Below are 17,298 nucleotides of genomic sequence, written 5' to 3'. Positions count from 1 at the left end.
TTGGTTGAGGTCATTTGTACATGCAGGTAGGGGTGATGAGGTGACTATGTATAGATAATAAACATTGAGTAGCAGCAGTGGTGGTCCTTCTGTAGCTCAGTTGGTAGAGCATGGCGCTTGTAACGCCAGGGTAGTGGGTTTGATCCCCGGGACCACCCATACGTAGAATGTATGCACACATGACTGTAAGTCGCTTTGGATAAAAGCGTCTGCTAAATGGCATATATTATTATTATTATGTAAGTAGGGGTGATGAGGTGACTATGTATAGATAATAAACATTGAGTAGCAGCAGTGTACATGTAGGTAGGGGTGATGACGTGACTATGTATAGATAATAAACATTGAGTAGCAGCAGTGTACATGTAGGTAGGGGTGATGACGTGACTATGTATAGATAATAAACATTGAGTAGCAGCAGTGTACATGTAGGTAGGGGTGATGAGGTGACTATGTATAGATAATAAACATTGAGTAGCAGCAGTGTACATGTAGGTAGGGGTGATGAGGTGACTATGTATAGATAATAAACATTGAGTAGCAGCAGTGTACATGTAGGTAGGGGTGATGAGGTGACTATGTATAGATAATAAACATTGAGTAGCAGCAGTGTACAAAGGGGGGTAGGTAGGGGTGATGAGGTGACAATATACATTTTGTACATGGTGGCACTATTTTATTAATTGTTCAGCAGTCTTATGTCTTGGGGGTAGAAGCTGTTTAGGAGCCTTTTGGTCCTAGACTTGGCGTTCCGGTACCTCTTGGTTAAAGCGTTGGACTGGTAACCGAAAGGTTGCAAAATAAAATCCCAGAGCTGACAAGGTTCTGCCCCTGAACAAGGCAGTTAACCCACTGTTCCCAGGCCGTCATTGAAAATAAGAATTTGTTCTTAACTGACTTTCCTAGTTAAATAAAGGAAAAATAAAAAAAGTGGCTCTACAAAGTATTGACTTTGGGGGGGTGAATAGTTATGTATGCTCAAGTTCAGTTTTTTTGTCTTATTTCTTGTTTGTTTCACAATAAAATATTTTGCATCTTCAAAGTAGTAGTCATGTTGTGTAAATCAAATGATACAAACCCCCCAAAAAACTATTTTAATTCCAGGTTGTAAGGCAACAAAATAGGAAAAATGCCAAGCGGGTGAATACTTTCGCAAGCCACTGTGGGATGAGTTTTAATTTTGAAGAGAGGGTCATGATATGTACGGTGTTCTGTGCCAGCTGGACATCTACGGATGTTGAGTGTACAGTCCCCTAACCTAACACTCTACTAAGGTCTAACCCCTAACCTAACACTCTACCAAGGTCTAACCCCTAACCTAACACTCTACCAAGGTCTAACCCCTAACCTAACACTCTACCAAGGTCTAACCCCTAACCTAACACTCTACCAAGGTCTAACCCCTAACCTAACACTCTACCAAGGTCTAACCCCTAACCTAACACTCTACCAAGGTCTAACCCCTAACCTAACACTCTACCAAGGTCTAACCCCTAACCCTAACCTCTACCAAGGTCTAACCCCTAACCCTAACCTCTACCAAGGTCTAACCCCTAACCTAACACTCTACCAAGGTCTAACCCCTAACCCTAACCTCTAACAAGGTCTGACCCCTAACCCGAACCTCTACCAAGGTCTACACACAGCTAGCCCACTTGTGTGTGTATGTATGTATGTATGTATGTATGTATGTATGTATGTATGTATGTATGTATGTATGTATGTATGTATGTATGTATGTATGTATGTATGTATGTATGTATGTATGTATGTGTGTGTGTGTGTGTGTGTGTGCACCAATGAAACTTAACTGAAGATGACCTCTTCACTTAAACCAAACCCTCTACTCAAATTTCAAAAACCAAAAAATGGTGCCGTCTGCTTTGCTTAATATAAGATATTTGAAATGATTTATACTTTTACTTTTGATACTTAAGTATCAAGAGTAAATGTAATTGCTAAAAGATACTTAAGTATATTTAAAACCAAATACTTTTAGACTTTTACTCAAGTAGAATTTTACTGGCTGACTTTCACTTTTATTTGAGTAACTTTCTATTAAGGTATCTTTACTTTCACTCAAGTATGACAATTGATGATATAGCTTAGGACATATACACTTTTATCAAATAAAGTACACATTATTCAAGTACACATTACTTTACCCGTGCAGTGTAACGCCTGAAAGCTTAAGACATGTTGTGTATTGATGGGCAACATTTTAAAACATCACAAAACTTTCTTCCAAGCATAATGGCAAACGACAAAGTGAGGAGGATACTGATAACTTTAAAGACGGTACTTGGCGGGAGTTGTGTATCTGTTTTTGCAAAAAGGTTCATCTTAGCTATGCGGCTGAAAGTAGGCGACCGCTAGAGTCCCCTTTCAGACACACCAAATATCTCCCTCGTTCTTTTATTTTAAGACTTATATTGGAACTTTTAATGTAGTTACAATTAAATATGGAAGTTTATTTTTGTCAAATCTTATAAATATATTTAAAATGTTGACTTCTATGGCAGTACAATAATATTTTTATTCAGGCATCTGATAACGCACCAACATCGACGCCATCTATGTTCTTAAAGGCCCATTTCCAGTTTGCAAGAAGTGAAAGTAAATGGGAATTTATTACAACCAAAACACTCCGAAAGTGGTTGATTGAACAGTAATTAAGTTGTTTCATTCTCAAAACACATGATGTTTGTCGCGGCAGAATGCACCCCAACCTCTTTTAAAGACTTTACCCTGATTATGGTGAGTTAACTGCCATGCTTACTCTGTATTTTTATTTTATGTTTTACTAGGCAAGTCAGTTAAGAACAAATTCTTATTTTCAATGACGGCCTATCAAGAGTGGGTTAACTGCCTGTTCAGGGGCAGAACGATAGATTTTGTACCTTGTCAGCTCGGGGATTTGAACTTGCAACCTTTCGGTTACTAGTCCAATGCTCTAACCACTAGGCTACCCTGCCGCCCCCCTAAAACCACTAGGCTACCCTGCCCCCCCAGGCTCTGTCATTGTGTCCAATTGGTTTCAACGTGTGCTGCACGCTTCGACTACAGTGTCTATTCTACTGTCTTGTATCTAACCAAATGTCACATTGTCTGTCTACAGCCAGCAATCTCTGTTGGAAATGTGGGGCAGCTGGCAGTGGACCTGATTGTTTCTACGCTCAACATGTGTCGAGTCGGATACATCCACACTGACTGTCTCATCCCTATGGCAGGGAACAACCCTTATGCAACATTCGCTGAGAACGCCAACGACCTCAGTACCAATGCAGAAGGTACACTAAATATACAAACAGTGGAGGCTGGTGGGGGGAGATATGAGGACAGGCTCAGTGTTATGGCTGGAATGGATTAAATGTAAAGATATCAAACATGGAAACCACATGTTTGACTCTGTTACATTGATTCCATTCCAGCCATAACAACGAGCCTGGCTTCCTATAGCTCCTCCCACCAGCCTCTGCTAATACAAAAATATGTGGACACCCCTTCAAGTTAGTGGATTTGGCTATTTCAGGCACTATAAAATCGGCACACAGCCATGCAATCTCCATAGCAAACATTGGCAGTAAACTGGCAGTAAACCGTCATAGGATGCCACCTTTCCAACAAGTCAGTTCATCACATTTCTGCCCTGCTACATCTGCCCTGGTTAACTGCAACATTCTGAAGTTAAGCAGGGTTGGTCTTGGTCAGTCCCTGGATGGGAGACCAGATGCTGCTGGAAGTGGTGTTGGAGGGCCAGTAGGAGGCACCCTTTCCTCTGGTCTAAAAAAATATCCCAATGCCCCAGAGCAGTGATTGGGGACACTGCCCTGTGTAGGGTGCTGCCTTTTGGATGGGACGTTAAACGGGTGTCCTGACTCTCTGTGGTCACTAAAGATCCCTTAGCACTTATTGTAAGATCCCGGTGTCCTGGCTAAATTCCCAATCTGGCCCTCATACCATCACGACCACCTAATCATCCCCAGTTTACAACTGGCTCATTCATCCCCCTCCTCTCCCCTGTAACTATTCCCCAGGTTGTTGCTGTAAATGAAAATGTGTTCTCAGTCAACTTACCTGGTAAAATGAGGGTTAAATAAATAAAAAGTGCTGTTATTGTGGAGTGGAACTGTCTAGGAGCAACAACGGCTGTGGCAATGTGGTAGGCCACAACTTCCACCGAGTGGTGAAGCGTGTAAAAATTGTCTCTCATCAGTTGCAAACCTCCCTACCGAGTTCCAAACTGCTTCTGAAAGCAACGGCAGCACAATAACTTTTCATCAGGAAAAGTTATTGAAATGGGTTTCCATGACCAAGCAGCTGCACACAAGCCTAAGATCACCATGCGCAATGCCAAGCGTCGGCTGGAGTGGTGTAAAGCTCGCCGCCATTGGACTCTGGAGCAGTGGAAACATGTTCTCTGGAGTGATTTATCACACTTCACCATCTGGCAGTCCGACAGATGAATCTGGGTTTGGCGGAGTGCCAACTGTAAAGGTGGAAATAATGGTCTGGGGCTGTTTTTCATGGTTCGTGCTTGGCGACTTAGTTCCAGTGAAGGGAAATCTCAAATGCTACAGCATACAATGACATAGATAATTCTGTGCTTCCAACTTTGTGGCAACAGTTTGGGGAAGGCCCTTTCCTGTTTCAGCATGACAATGCCCCTTGCACAAAGCGAGGTCCATACAGAATTGGTTTGTCAAGATTGGTGTGGAAGAACTTGATTGACCTGCAGATAGCCCTGACCTCAACCCCATCAAAGATATTTGGGATGACTTGGAATGCTGTCTGCGAGCCAGGCCTAATCGCCCAACATCAGTGCCCGACCTCACTAATGCTGTTGTGGCTGAGTGAAAGTAAGCCCCCGCAGCAATATTCCAAAGTAGTGGAAAGCCTTCCCAGAAGAGTGGAGACTGTTAGACGCAAAGGGTGGACCAGCTCTATATTGGGGCTCCCGAGTGGCGCAGCGGTCTAAGGCACTGCATCTCAGTGTTAGAGACGTTACTACAGATCCTGGTTCGATTTCAGGCTGTATCACAACAGTCCCATAGGGCTGCGCACAATTGGCCCAGCATTGTCCAGGTTTGGCTGGGGTAGGCCGTCCATTATAAATAAGAATTTGTTCTTAACTGACTTGCCTAGTTAAATTAAAGGTTAATGCCCATGATTTTGTTCGACAAGCAGGTGTCCACATACTTTTGGTCTTGTAGTGAAATAGGGTAGTTGTCTATGTAACACTGTACTGTTAATGATCATAATGTACAATAGTCATCCCTTCAGTCACATTGACATGGAATGAGATTCTCTCCTCTCTTGAACAGTGTACTCTTCTCCAGAGTTGAGGTTGGCAGTTCTTCAGATCAGAACCCCAATTATCCAGGTAATGTAACAGAGGTCGGCTTCATTTAACCCATTCTATTTGTAACCGAGTTAAGCCTTAAAGGAGAAGCTCATCCAAAAACACTTCTGGGCCCTTTATAACACTTGCCTGGCTGTTTGTCAGTACCCCAGACTGTTTTTAGGTTCATTGTTTGAGTGTTTAGATTTCTGTATTTTTATATCAACATGCTGAATTTCTACAATCACCTCAAATGCTTTGAATACTGTGTATTTATTGTTACATAAATAACGATTGGTGTCTCGGCATTGAATTGACAAATGTGGAAATGTAAGAATTATTTAAAAAACAAAGATCTACTTTGTGTGCAAAAGTCTTCCATATAAATCTGTAATCTGGTAAAAACTCTTCTTCATGGTTCTAAAATTGATAATTATAGGAGGCGGGACCAAGGAGCGTCTTACTATTGGTATTCAAGAAAGGAAATCAGAACGAAGGGAAGTTAACTAAGATGGTAGCTAGCAAGGCTAGTGTGGTTAGTAGTCTGATGTAAAGTAAGGCTAGTGGTTAGTAGTCTGATGTAAAGTAAGGCTAGTGGTTAGTAGTCTGATGTAAAGTAAGGCTAGTGGTTAGTAGTCTGATGTAAAGTAAGGCTAGTGGTTAGTAGTCTGATGTAAAGTAAGGCTAGTGGTTAGTAGTCTGATGTAAAGTAAGGCTAGTGGTTAGTAGTCTGATGTAAAGTAAGGCTAGTGGTTAGTAGTCTGATGTAAAGTAAGGCTAGTGGTTAGTAGTCTGATGTGATGTAAGGCTAGTGGTTAGTAGTCTGATGTAAAGTAAGGCTAGTGGTTAGTAGTCTGATGTAAAGTAAGGCTAGTGGTTAGTAGTCTGATGTAAAGTAAGGCTAGTGGTTAGTAGTCTGATGTAAAGTAAGGCTAGTGGTTAGTAGTCTGATGTAAAGTAAGGCTAGTGGTTAGTAGTCTGATGTAAAGTAAGGCTAGTGGTTAGTAGTCTGATGTGATGTAAGGCTAGTGGTTAGTACTCTGATGTGATGTAAGGCTAGTGGTTAGTAGTCTGATGTAAAGTAAGGCTAGTGGTTAGTAGTCTGATGTAAAGTAAGGCTAGTGGTTAGTAGTCTGATGTAAAGTAAGGCTAGTGGTTAGTAGTCTGATGTAAAGTAAGGCTAGTGGTTAGTAGTCTGATGTGATGTAAGGCTAGTGGTTAGTACTCTGATGTGATGTAAGGCTAGTGGTTAGTAGTCTGATGTAAAGTAAGGCTAGTGGTTAGTAGTCTGATGTGATGTAAGGCTAGTGGTTAGTACTCTGATGTGATGTAAGGCTAGTGGTTAGTAGTCTGACGTAAGGCTAGGTGTTAGTAGTGAAGGCTAGTGGTTAGTAGTCTGATGTAAGGCTAGTGTTAGTAGTCTGACATAAGGCTAGTGGTTAGTAGTCTGACATAAAGTAAAGCTAGCGGTTAGTACTCTGATGCAAAGTAAGGCTAGCGTTTAGTAGTCTGATGCAAAGTAAGGCTAGTGGTTAGTAGTCTGATGTAAAGTAAGGCTAGCTGGGTTAGTAGTCTGACATAAAGTAAGGCTAGTGGTTAGTAGTCTGACATAAAGTAAGGCTAGTGGTTAGTAGTCTGATGTAAAGTAAGGCTAGTGGTTAGTAGTCTGATGTAAAGTAAGGCTAGCGGTTAGTAGTCTGATGTAAAGTAAGGCTAGCGGTTAGTAGTCTGATGTAAAGTAAGGCTAGTGGTTAGTAGTCTGATGTAAAGTAAGGCTAGTGGTTAGTAGTCTGATGTAAAGTAAGGCTAGTGGTTAGTAGTCTGATGTGATGTAAGGCTAGTGGTTAGTACTCTGATGTGATGTAAGGCTAGTGGTTAGTAGTCTGATGTAAAGTAAGGCTAGTGGTTAGTAGTCTGATGTAAAGTAAGGCTAGTGGTTAGTAGTCTGATGTAAAGTAAGGCTAGTGGTTAGTAGTCTGATGTAAAGTAAGGCTAGTGGTTAGTAGTCTGATGTAAAGTAAGGCTAGTGGTTAGTAGTCTGATGTGATGTAAGGCTAGTGGTTAGTACTCTGATGTGATGTAAGGCTAGTGGTTAGTAGTCTGATGTAAAGTAAGGCTAGTGGTTAGTAGTCTGATGTGATGTAAGGCTAGTGGTTAGTACTCTGATGTGATGTAAGGCTAGTGGTTAGTAGTCTGATGTAAAGTAAGGCTAGTGGTTAGTAGTCTGACGTAAGGCTAGGTGTTAGTAGTCTGACATAAGGCTAGTGGTTAGTAGTCTGACATAAAGTAAAGCTAGCGGTTAGTACTCTGATGCAAAGTAAGGCTAGCGGTTAGTAGTCTGATGCAAAGTAAGGCTAGTGGTTAGTAGTCTGATGTAAAGTAAGGCTAGCTGGGTTAGTAGTCTGACATAAAGTAAGGCTAGTGGTTAGTAGTCTGACATAAAGTAAGGCTAGTGGTTAGTAGTCTGATGTAAAGTAAGGCTAGTGGTTAGTAGTCTGATGTAAAGTAAGGCTAGCGGTTAGTAGTCTGATGTAAAGTAAGGCTAGCGGTTAGTAGTCTGATGTAAAGTAAGGCTAGCGGTTAGTAGTCTGACGTAAAGTAAGGCTAGGTGTTAGTAGTCTGATGTAAAGGCTAGTGGTTAGTAGTCTGATGCAAAGTAAGGCTAGCGGTTAGTAGTCTGATGTAAAGTAAGGCTAGCGGTTAGTAGTCTGATGCAAAGTAAGGCTAGCGGTTAGTAGTCTGATGCAAAGTAAGGCTAGTGGTTAGTAGTCTGACGTAAAGTAAGGCTAGCTGGGCTAGTGGTTAGTAGTCTGACAAAGTAAGGCTAGCTGGGCTAGTGGTTAGTAGTCTGATGTAAAGTAAGGCTAGTGGTTAGTAGTCTGACGTAAAGTAAGGCTAGCTGGGCTAGCGGTTAGTAGTCTGATGCAAAGTAAGGCTAGCGGTTAGTAGTCTGACATAAAGTAAGGCTAGTGGTTAGTAGTCTGACATAAAGTAAGGCTAGCGGTTAGTAGTCTGATGTAAAGCTAGCTGGGCTAGCGGTTAGTAGTCTGATGTAAAGTAAGGCTAGTGGTTAGTAGTCTGACAAAGTAAGGCTAGTGGTTAGTAATCTGATGTCAAGTAAAGCTAGTGGTTAATAGTCTGATGTAAAGTAAGGCTAGTGGTTAGTAATCTGATGTGATGTAAGGCTAGCGGTTAGTAGTCTGATGTAAAGTAAGGCTAGCTGGGCTAGCGGTTAGTAGTCTGACATAAAGTAAGGCTAGCTGGGCTAGCGGCTAGTACTCTGATCTAAAGTAAGACTAGTGGTTTACATTTACATTTAAGTCATTTAGCAGACGCTCTTATCCAGAGCGACTTACAAATTGATGCAAAGTAAAGTGGTTTAAGGCTAGCTAGCTGGGCTAGTGGTTAGTAGTCTGACAAAGTAAGTGCATTCACCTTATGACATCCAGTGGAACAGTCACTTTACAATAGTGCATCTAAATCTTAAAGGGGGGGGGGGTGAGAGGGATTACTTATCCTATCCTAGGTATTCCTTAAAGAGGTGGGGTTAGTAGTCTGATGTAAAGTAAGGCTAGTGGTTAGTAGTCTGATGTAAAGTAAGGCTAGTGGTTAGTAGTCTGATGTAAAGTAAGGCTAGTGGTTAGTAGTCTGACAAAGTAAGTTTAGCAGTTAGTCGTCTGACAAAATAAGGTTAGTGGTTAGTAGTCTGATGTAAAGTAAGGCTAGCGGTTAGTAGTCTGACATAAAGTAAGGCTGGTGGTTAGTAGTCTGATGTAAAGTAAGGCTAGTGGTTAGTAGTCTGATGTAAAGTAAGGCTAGTGGTTAGTAGTCTGATGTAAAGTAAGGCTAGTGGTTAGTAGTCTGATGTAAAGTAAGGCTAGTGGTTAGTAGTCTGATGTAAAGTAAGGCTAGTGGTTAGTAGTCTGACAAAGTAAGTTTAGCAGTTAGTCGTCTGACAAAATAAGGTTAGCGGTTAGTAGTCTGATGTAAAGCTAGCGGTTAGTAGTCTGATTAGTAGTCTGATGTAAAGTAAGGCTAGTGGTTAGTAGTCTGATGTAAAGTAAGGCTAGTGGTTAGTAGTCTGATGTAAAGTAAGGCTAGTGGTTAGTAGTCTGATGTAAAGTAAGGCTAGTGGTTAGTAGTCTGATGTAAAGTAAGGCTAGTGGTTAGTAGTCTGACAAAGTAAGTTTAGCAGTTAGTCGTCTGACAAAATAAGGTTAGCGGTTAGTAGTCTGATGTAAAGCTAGTGGTTAGTAGTCTGATGTAAAGTAAGGCTAGTGGTTAGTAGTCTGATGTAAAGTAAGGCTAGTGGTTAGTAGTCTGATGTAAAGTAAGGCTAGTGGTTAGTAGTCTGATGTAAGGCTAGTGGTTAGTAGTCTGATGTAAAGTAAGGATAGCGGTTAGTAGTATGACAAAGTAAGTTTAGCAGTTAGTCGTCTGACAAAATAAGGTTAGTGGTTAGTAGTCTGATGTAAAGTAAGGCTAGCGGTTAGTAGTCTGACATAAAGTAAGGCTAGTGGTTAGTAGTCTGATGTAAAGTAAGGCTAGTGGTTAGTAGTCTGATGTAAAGTAAGGCTAGTGGTTAGTAGTCTGATGTAAAGTAAGGCTAGTGGTTAGTAGTCTGACAAAGTAAGTTTAGCAGTTAGTCGTCTGACAAAATCAGGTTAGCGGTTTTTAGTCTGATGTAAAGCTAGCGGTTAGTAGTCTGATGTAAAGTAAGGCTAGTGCTTAGTAGTCTGATGTAAAGTAAGGCTAGTGGTTAGTAGTCTGATGTAAAGTAAGGCTAGTGGTTAGTAGTCTGATGTAAAGTAAGGCTAGTGGTTAGTAGTCTGATGTAAAGTAAGGCTAGTGGTTAGTAGTCTGACAAAGTAAGTTTAGCAGTTAGTCGTCTGACAAAATAAGGTTAGCGGTTAGTAGTCTGATGTAAAGCTAGCGGTTAGTAGTCTGATGTAAAGTAAGGCTAGTGGTTAGTAGTCTGATGTAAAGTAAGGCTAGTGGTTAGTAGTCTGATGTAAATTAAGGCTAGTGGTTAGTAGTCTGATGTAAAGTAAGGCTAGTGGTTAGTAGTCTGATGTAAAGTAAGGCTAGTGGTTAGTAGTCTGACAAAGTAAGTTTAGCAGTTAGTCGTCTGACAAAATAAGGTTAGCGGTTAGTAGTCTGATGTAAAGCTAGCGGTTAGTAGTCTGATGTAAAGTAAGGCTAGTGGTTAGTAGTCTGATGTAAATTAAGGCTAGTGGTTAGTAGTCTGATGTAAAGTAAGGCTAGTGGTTAGTAGTCTGATGTAAAGTAAGGCTAGTGGTTAGTAGTCTGATGTAAAGTAAGTTTAGCAGTTAGTAGTCTGACAAAATAAGGTTAGCGGTTAGACAAAATAAGGTTAGCTGTAGTCTGATGTAAAGCTAGCGGTTAGTAGTCTGATGTAAAGTAAGGCTAGTGGTTAGTAGTCTGATGTAAAGTAAGGCCTAGTGGTTAGTAGTCTGATGTAAAGTAAGGCTAGTGGTTAGTAGTCTGATGTAAGGCTAGTGGTTAGTAGTCTGATGTAAAGCTAGCGGTTAGTAGTCTGATGTAAAGTAAGGCTAGTGGTTAGTAGTCTGATGTAAAGTAAGGCTAGTGGTTAGTAGTCTGATGTAAAGTAAGGCTAGTGGTTAGTAGTCTGATGTCAAGTAAGGCTAGTGGTTAGTAGTCTGATGTAAGGCTAGTGGTTAGTAGTCTGATGTAAAGTAAGGCTAGTGGTTAGTAGTCTGATGTAAGGCTAGTGGTTAGTAGTCTGATGTAAGGCTAGTGGTTAGTAGTCTGATGTAAAGCTAGCGGTTAGTAATCTGATGTCAAGTAAAGCTAGTGGTTAGTAATCTGATGTAAAGTAAGGCTAGTGGTTAGTAATCTGATGTAAAGCTAGTGGTTAGTAATCTGATGTCAAGTAAAGCTAGTGGTTAGTAATCTGATGTCAAGTAAAGCTAGTGGTTAGTAATCTGATGTCAAGTAAAGCTAGTGGTTAGTAATCTGATGTAAAGTAAGGCTAGTGGTTAGTAGTCTGATGTAAAGTAAGGCTAGTGGTTAGTAATCTGATGTCAAGTAAAGCTAGCGGTTAGTAATCTGATGTAAAGTAAGGCTAGTGGTTAGTAATCTGATGTAAAGCTAGTGGTTAGTAATCTGATGTCAAGTAAAGCTAGTGGTTAGTAATCTGATGTCAAGTAAGGCTAGTGGTTAGTCTGATGTAAAGTAAAGCTAGCGGTTAGTAGTCTGATGTAAAGTAAGGCTAGTGGTTAGTAGTCTGATGTAAAGTAAGGCTAGTGGTTAGTAGTCTGATGTAAAGTAAGGCTAGTGGTTAGTAGTCTGATGTAAAGTAAGGCTAGTGGTTAGTAGTCTGATGTAAGGCTAGTGGTTAGTAGTCTGATGTAAAGCTAGCGGTTAGTAGTCTGATGTAAAGTAAGGCTAGTGGTTAGTAGTCTGATGTAAAGTAAGGCTAGTGGTTAGTAGTCTGATGTAAAGTAAGGCTAGTGGTTTGTAGTCTGATGTAAAGTAAGGCTAGTGGTTAGTAGTCTGATGTAAAGTAAGGCTAGTGGTTAGTAGTCTGATGTAAAGTAAGGCTAGTGGTTAGTAGTCTGATGTAAAGTAAGGCTAGTGGTTAGTAGTCTGATGTAAAGTAAGGCTAGTGGTTAGTAGTCTGATGTAAGGCTAGTGGTTAGTAGTCTGATGTAAAGCTAGCGGTTAGTAGTCTGATGTAAAGTAAGGCTAATGCATTACACATTTTCCAATCTTTTCCTGACCTCTGGAGCTTTGTGTCAGGCATGGCAGCAGGCCATCCCACATCCTATGCTTGTTCTGGTTGGTAAGTTGTCAAGGAGGGTGGTCATGTGTGTTTGATTAGACAGCCACCGGTTGGAGCCCACACCCTATGCAAACAGAGCAACGGAGCATCGTATACAGTCCGCTCCAAAGTAGGTAAACAACGCTGCGTATAGCAGCCTCAAGGGAACAGTGTAGCAGCCTCAAGGGAACAGTGTAGCAGCCTCAAGGGAACAGTGTAGCAGCCTCAAGGGAAAAGTGTAGCAGCCTCAAGGGAACAGTGTAGCAGCCTCAAGGGAACAGTGTAGCAGCCTCAAGGGAACAGTGTAGCAGCCTCAAGGGAACAGTGTAGCAGCCTCAAGGGAACAGTGTAGCAGCCTCAAGGGAGCAGTGTAGCAGCCTCAAGGGAACAGTGTAGCAGCCTCAAGGGAGCAGTGTAGCAGCCTCAAGGGAGCAGTGTAGCAGCCTCAAGGGAGCAGTGTAGCAGCCTCAAGGGAGCAGTGTAGCAGCCTCAAGGGAACAGTGTAGCAGCCTCAAGGGAACAGTGTAGCAGCCTCAAGGGAACAGTGTAGCAGCCTCAAGGGAACAGCAGCCTCAAGGGAACAGTGTAGCAGCCTCAAGGGAACAGTGTAGCAGCCTCAAGGGAACAGTGTAGCAGCCTCAAGGGAACAGTGTAGCAGCCTCAAGGGAACAGTGTAGCAGCCTCAAGGGAACAGTGTAGCAGCCTCAAGGGAACAGTGTAGCAGCCTCAACGGAACAGTGCAGCAGCCTCAACTGAACAGTGTAGCAGCCTCAAGGGAACAGTGTAGCAGCCTCAACGGAACAGTGTAGCAGCCTCAACGGAACAGTGTAGCAGCCTCAACTGAACAGTGTAGCAGCCTCAAGGGAACAGTGTAGCAGCCTCAAGGGAACAGTGTAGCAGCCTCAAGGGAACAGTGTAGCAGCCTCAAGGGAACAGTGTAGCAGCCTCAAGGGAACAGTGTAGCAGCCTCAAGGGAACAGTGTAGCAGCCTCAAGGGAACAGTGTAGCAGTCTCAACGGAACAGTGTAGCAGCCTCAACGGAACAGTGTAGCAGCCTCAACGGAACAGTGTAGCTGCCTCAAGGGAGCAGTGTAGCAGCCTCAAGGGAACAGTGTAGCAGCCTCAACGGAACAGTGTAGCAGCCTCAAGGGAGCAGTGTAGCAGCCTCAAGGGAACAGTGTAGCAGCCTCAAGGGAACAGTGTAGCAGCCTCAAGGGAACAGTGTAGCAGCCTCAAGGGAACAGTGTAGCAGCCTCAACGGAACAGTGTAGCAGCCTCAAGGGAACAGTGTAGCAGCCTCAACGGAACAGTGTAGCAGCCTCAACTGAACAGTGTAGCAGCCTCAACGGAACAGTGTAGCAGCCTCAACTGAACAGTGTAGCAGCCTCAACTGAACAGTGTAGCAGCCTCAACTGAACAGTGTAGCAGCCTCAAGGGAACAGTGTAGCAGCCTCAAGGGAACAGTGTAGCAGCCTCAAGGGAACAGTGTAGCAGCCTCAACGGAACAGTGTAGCAGCCTCAACTGAACAGTGTAGCAGCCTCAAGGGAACAGTGTAGCAGCCTCAAGGGAACAGTGTAGCAGCCTCAAGGGAACAGTGTAGCAGCCTCAAGGGAACAGCAGCCTCAAGGGAACAGTGTAGCATGAGAAGCTGTTTGCAGCTTACTGACATTGGTTTCACATGGATATGGTTATGCTGTTTATGGTTTTTAGAGGAGAACTATCATATAGGTCCTTTCTGTTGCAGACAAAGTCCAAGAAGTTCTGTAAGCTGATGGTGTCTTGGATCAAAGCCAGTGGTTTCTCCAGGACTGTCGTGCTGTCCAGCAGTCATGCTTACCAGAGGGATGACCAACAGCTACTGGGGTACATAACTGCTATCTACCAGAATTACTATGTTCAACTAAACTTTTTTTCCGTTCCATTTGTCACATAAATATATGGAGTGCATGGCAGAGAGCTCTGACTGACAAATCCTACATCAAATATATAACAAGTATTTCGCTATCATTGTCCATGTTCCGATATTCCACCAATGAACATGATGACAGATGAACATGATGACAGATGAACGTGATGACAGATGAACGTGATGACAGATGAACGTGATGACAGATGAACGTGATGACAGATGAACGTGATGACAGATGAACGTGATGACAGATGAACGTGATGACAGATGAACGTGATGACAGATGAACGTGATGACAGATGAACGTGATGACAGATGAACGTGATGACAGATGAACGTGATGACAGATGAACATGATGACAGATGAACGTGATGACAGATGAACGTGATGACAGATGAACGTGATGACAGATGAACGTGATGATAGTTGAACCCCTTCCTTGCTCGCAGGTCTCCCCTGCGTTACCTGCAGACTCCCTCCATGCAGAAGGTGACTGGTGACCGGCTGAAGGAGATGGAGTGGAAGGAGATGGAGACGGTATCTACCTTCCCTGGGGTTACTGACTCAGAGCAGCGCCTCTATATACCTGGAGGGGGCGCCACTAAAGGCCTCTTCACAGACAGGTACAGGAGACTGACGGGGGGGTGTAGGTAGAAGTCACCTCTGACACTGATACAGGATCATAATTGTTTTTACTGGCTATATTATCCTCACACATGCAGTGTGGAACGCTGAACACTAGATCTGATAAAGAGGAATATGCTTACCATACACAAAAAGTTCACTTAGGTGCACTATGCAGAATTCGCCATTTCCTGGTTGCTAAAATTCTAATAGTTCTCATAATTTCAGTTTGTGTCAAAACACGCGAATACAGTGTAGAGAATCATTGTACCATCTAAACCACTGTGAAATTGCTTTTCCATATTGTATTTTCAGATGTTTAAGGCTGGTGTACCAAACAGAAAGTAAAAGATGCAAAAACTACATTTAAGAATGGGAAGTATAGAGATCTGTACCGCGTCTTAGACTGGCTTTCAATGAGGCTTTAAGGTTTTCTCCATGTCTCTGTGTTCCAGCTGTGCTGAGGACATTCCTCTCCATGTTGTTGTCTCTGTGTTCCAGCTGTGCTGAGGACATTCCTATCCATTGTGTTGTCTCTGTGTTCCAGCTGTGCTGAGGACATTATTCTCCATGGTGTTGTCTCTGTGTTCCAGCTGTGCTGAGGACATTCCTCTTCATGGTGTTGTCTCTGTGTTCCAGCTGTGCGGAGGACATTCCTCTCCATGTTGTTGTCTCTGTTCCAGCTGTGCTGAGGACATTATTCTCCATGGTGTCTCTGTGTTCCAGCTGTGCTGAGGACATTCCTCTCCATGTTGTTGTCTCTGTTCCAGCTGTGCTGAGGACATTCTTCTCCATGGTGTTGTCTCTGTGTTCCAGCTGTGCTGAGGACATTCCTCTCCATGGTGTTGTCTCTGTGTTCCAGCTGTGCTGAAGACATTCCTCTCCATGGTGTTGTCTCTGTGTTCCAGCTGTGCTGAGGACATTCCTCTCCATGGTGTTGTCTCTGTGTTCCAGCTGTGCTGAGGACATTCCTCTCCATGGTGTTGTCTCTGTGTTCCAGCTGTGCTGAGGACATTCCTCTCCATGGTGTTGTCTCTGTGTTCCAGCTGTGCGGAGGACATTCCTCTGGTGGTGGTGCTGATCTTCTGCTCTGAAGGAGACAACATCCCAGACGCCTTCACTCTCCTCAACCACCTCAACACCTGGCTCCACCTAGTGGACGCACCTGTAAGTGCTACTCTATGAGTACAGCCATATGATGTTATGGTTGCTTGTGTATGTATTTACATTTGAGTTATTAAGAAGACACTCTTGTCCAGAGCAACTTAGTCAGTGCATTCAACTAAGTTAAGTAGGGAAAACAAGTACATGTCACATTCATTACAAGTACACCCTTTGAAATAGTCACCCACCTCTAGTTGCACGCGACATGCTGGTAGAATTACGTATAAAATTGGAAGTTTCCCTGAATTAAAGTCCCGGCCTCCAGGAGCGCCGCATCTGAGTGAGCATTCTCTTGTTTGCTTACGGCCTTATACAGCTGGTTGGTGGTAAATAGACAGCTACGAAGAATCTAGATGAACTCTGTTAGTAAATATTATGGTCTGCAGCTTATCGTGAGGTACTCTACCTCAGGTGAGCAAAACCTTGAGACTTCCTTTATATTAGAGATTGTGCACCAGCTGTTGACAGAGATGCACACCACCCCCTCCCTGATCTTACCGGTGGCTGCTGTTCTGTCTTGCCAAGGCACAGAAAAAACAGCTAACTGTATATTATCCATGTTGTTGTTCAGCCATGACTCTGAAACACAGGATATTAGTTATACATGCCTATTCCATCCTTCATAGGCCCAGACGCAGCCAAAGTGGAGGATACCAGCATCATGGAGGCTTCTCTTTGGCAGTGGCATCCCCCCTGCACTCTTCTAAATCACCCAGTGGAATCTCCCCTGCCCCAACTCTTCTAAATCACCCAGCGGAATCTCCCCTGCCCCAACTCTTCTAAATCACCCAGTGGAATCTCCCCTGCCCCAACTCTCCTAAATCACCCAGTGGAATCTCCCCTGCCCCAACTCTCCTAAATCACCCAGTGGAATCTCCCCTGCCCCAACTCTCCCCCACGCTCTCCGGAAATTGGTGACTCGACCCAGATTATAGGTTGGTCTGAATGTTTAGAAAATGGGTGACAGCATCTTTGGTGTTATGAGTCCAGGTTTATAGTCCTGAAGTGTGCCAAGTGGTTACCTACCCTGGTGATGAGAATCAATATTTACTCTACGGTTATTAAAAGTATTAAATCATCTCTGGTGTTCAGTGTCAGTTAATGCAGTCTTTGTAGAGAATGTGTGAGCCCCTATATACAGTGGGGCAAAAAAGTATTTAGTTAGCCAGCAATTGTGCAAGTTCTCCCACTTAAAAAGATGAGAGGCCTGTAATTTTCATCATAGGTACACTTCAACTATGACAGACTAAATGAGGAGAAAAATCCACAAAATCACATTGTAGGATTTTTTATGAATTTATTAGCAAATTATGGTGGAAAATTATCTCAATACTTTGTCATTTCCAACAAAGGGTATATAACAGAGGTCAAATGTTTTCTGTAAGTCTTCACAAGGCTTTCACACACTGTTGCTGGTATTTTGGCCCATTCCTCCATGCAGATCTCCTCTAGA

General features: G+C 43.0%; 1 protein-coding gene across 4 annotated transcripts; it reads left to right on the top strand.

The window, feature by feature from the left end:
* Positions 1-2,565: 2,565 nt before the first annotated feature.
* On the top strand, positions 2,566-16,925 carry psmg2 (proteasome (prosome, macropain) assembly chaperone 2). 4 transcript variants are annotated; one of them, XR_006835503.1, is made up of 7 exons: positions 2,566-2,757; positions 3,119-3,290; positions 5,325-5,383; positions 13,892-14,010; positions 14,507-14,680; positions 15,682-15,848; positions 16,472-16,500. XR_006835503.1 is itself a non-coding variant. In XM_046332742.1 (7 exons), exons 1-7 carry the CDS (start codon positions 2,698-2,700, stop codon positions 16,550-16,552), a joined length of 786 nt encoding a protein of 261 aa, XP_046188698.1. In that variant the 5' UTR covers positions 2,568-2,697; the 3' UTR covers positions 16,553-16,925. The 4 variants fall into 4 exon arrangements, 3 of the variants coding, with proteins under 3 accessions (XP_046188697.1, XP_046188699.1, XP_046188698.1); XM_046332742.1 differs by having other exon boundaries at positions 2,568-2,757; positions 15,728-15,848; positions 16,472-16,925; XM_046332741.1 differs by lacking the exons at positions 15,682-15,848; positions 16,472-16,500 and adding an exon at positions 15,321-15,663.
* Positions 16,926-17,298: the final 373 nt, after the last annotated feature.

The sequence above is a fragment of the Oncorhynchus gorbuscha genome, unplaced genomic scaffold, assembly GCF_021184085.1.
Source record: "Oncorhynchus gorbuscha isolate QuinsamMale2020 ecotype Even-year unplaced genomic scaffold, OgorEven_v1.0 Un_scaffold_268:::fragment_2:::debris, whole genome shotgun sequence".
Lineage (NCBI taxonomy): Eukaryota > Metazoa > Chordata > Actinopteri > Salmoniformes > Salmonidae > Oncorhynchus > Oncorhynchus gorbuscha.
The sequence above is the reverse complement of the archived record's forward strand: the minus strand, read 5'-3'. Positions and strand labels throughout refer to the sequence as shown.

Bases quoted from the DNA above. Each gene is read 5' to 3' on its own strand.
- psmg2 (XM_046332741.1), top strand. From the start codon at position 2,698: ATGATGTTTGTCGCGGCAGAATGCACCCCAACCTCTTTTAAAGACTTT. The intron at 2,758-3,118 runs GTGAGTTAACTG...GTCTGTCTACAG, and splicing joins AAGACTTTACCCTGATTATG to CCAGCAATCTCTGTTGGAAA. The intron at 14,011-14,506 runs GTACATAACTGC...CCTTGCTCGCAG, and splicing joins GATGACCAACAGCTACTGGG to GTCTCCCCTGCGTTACCTGC.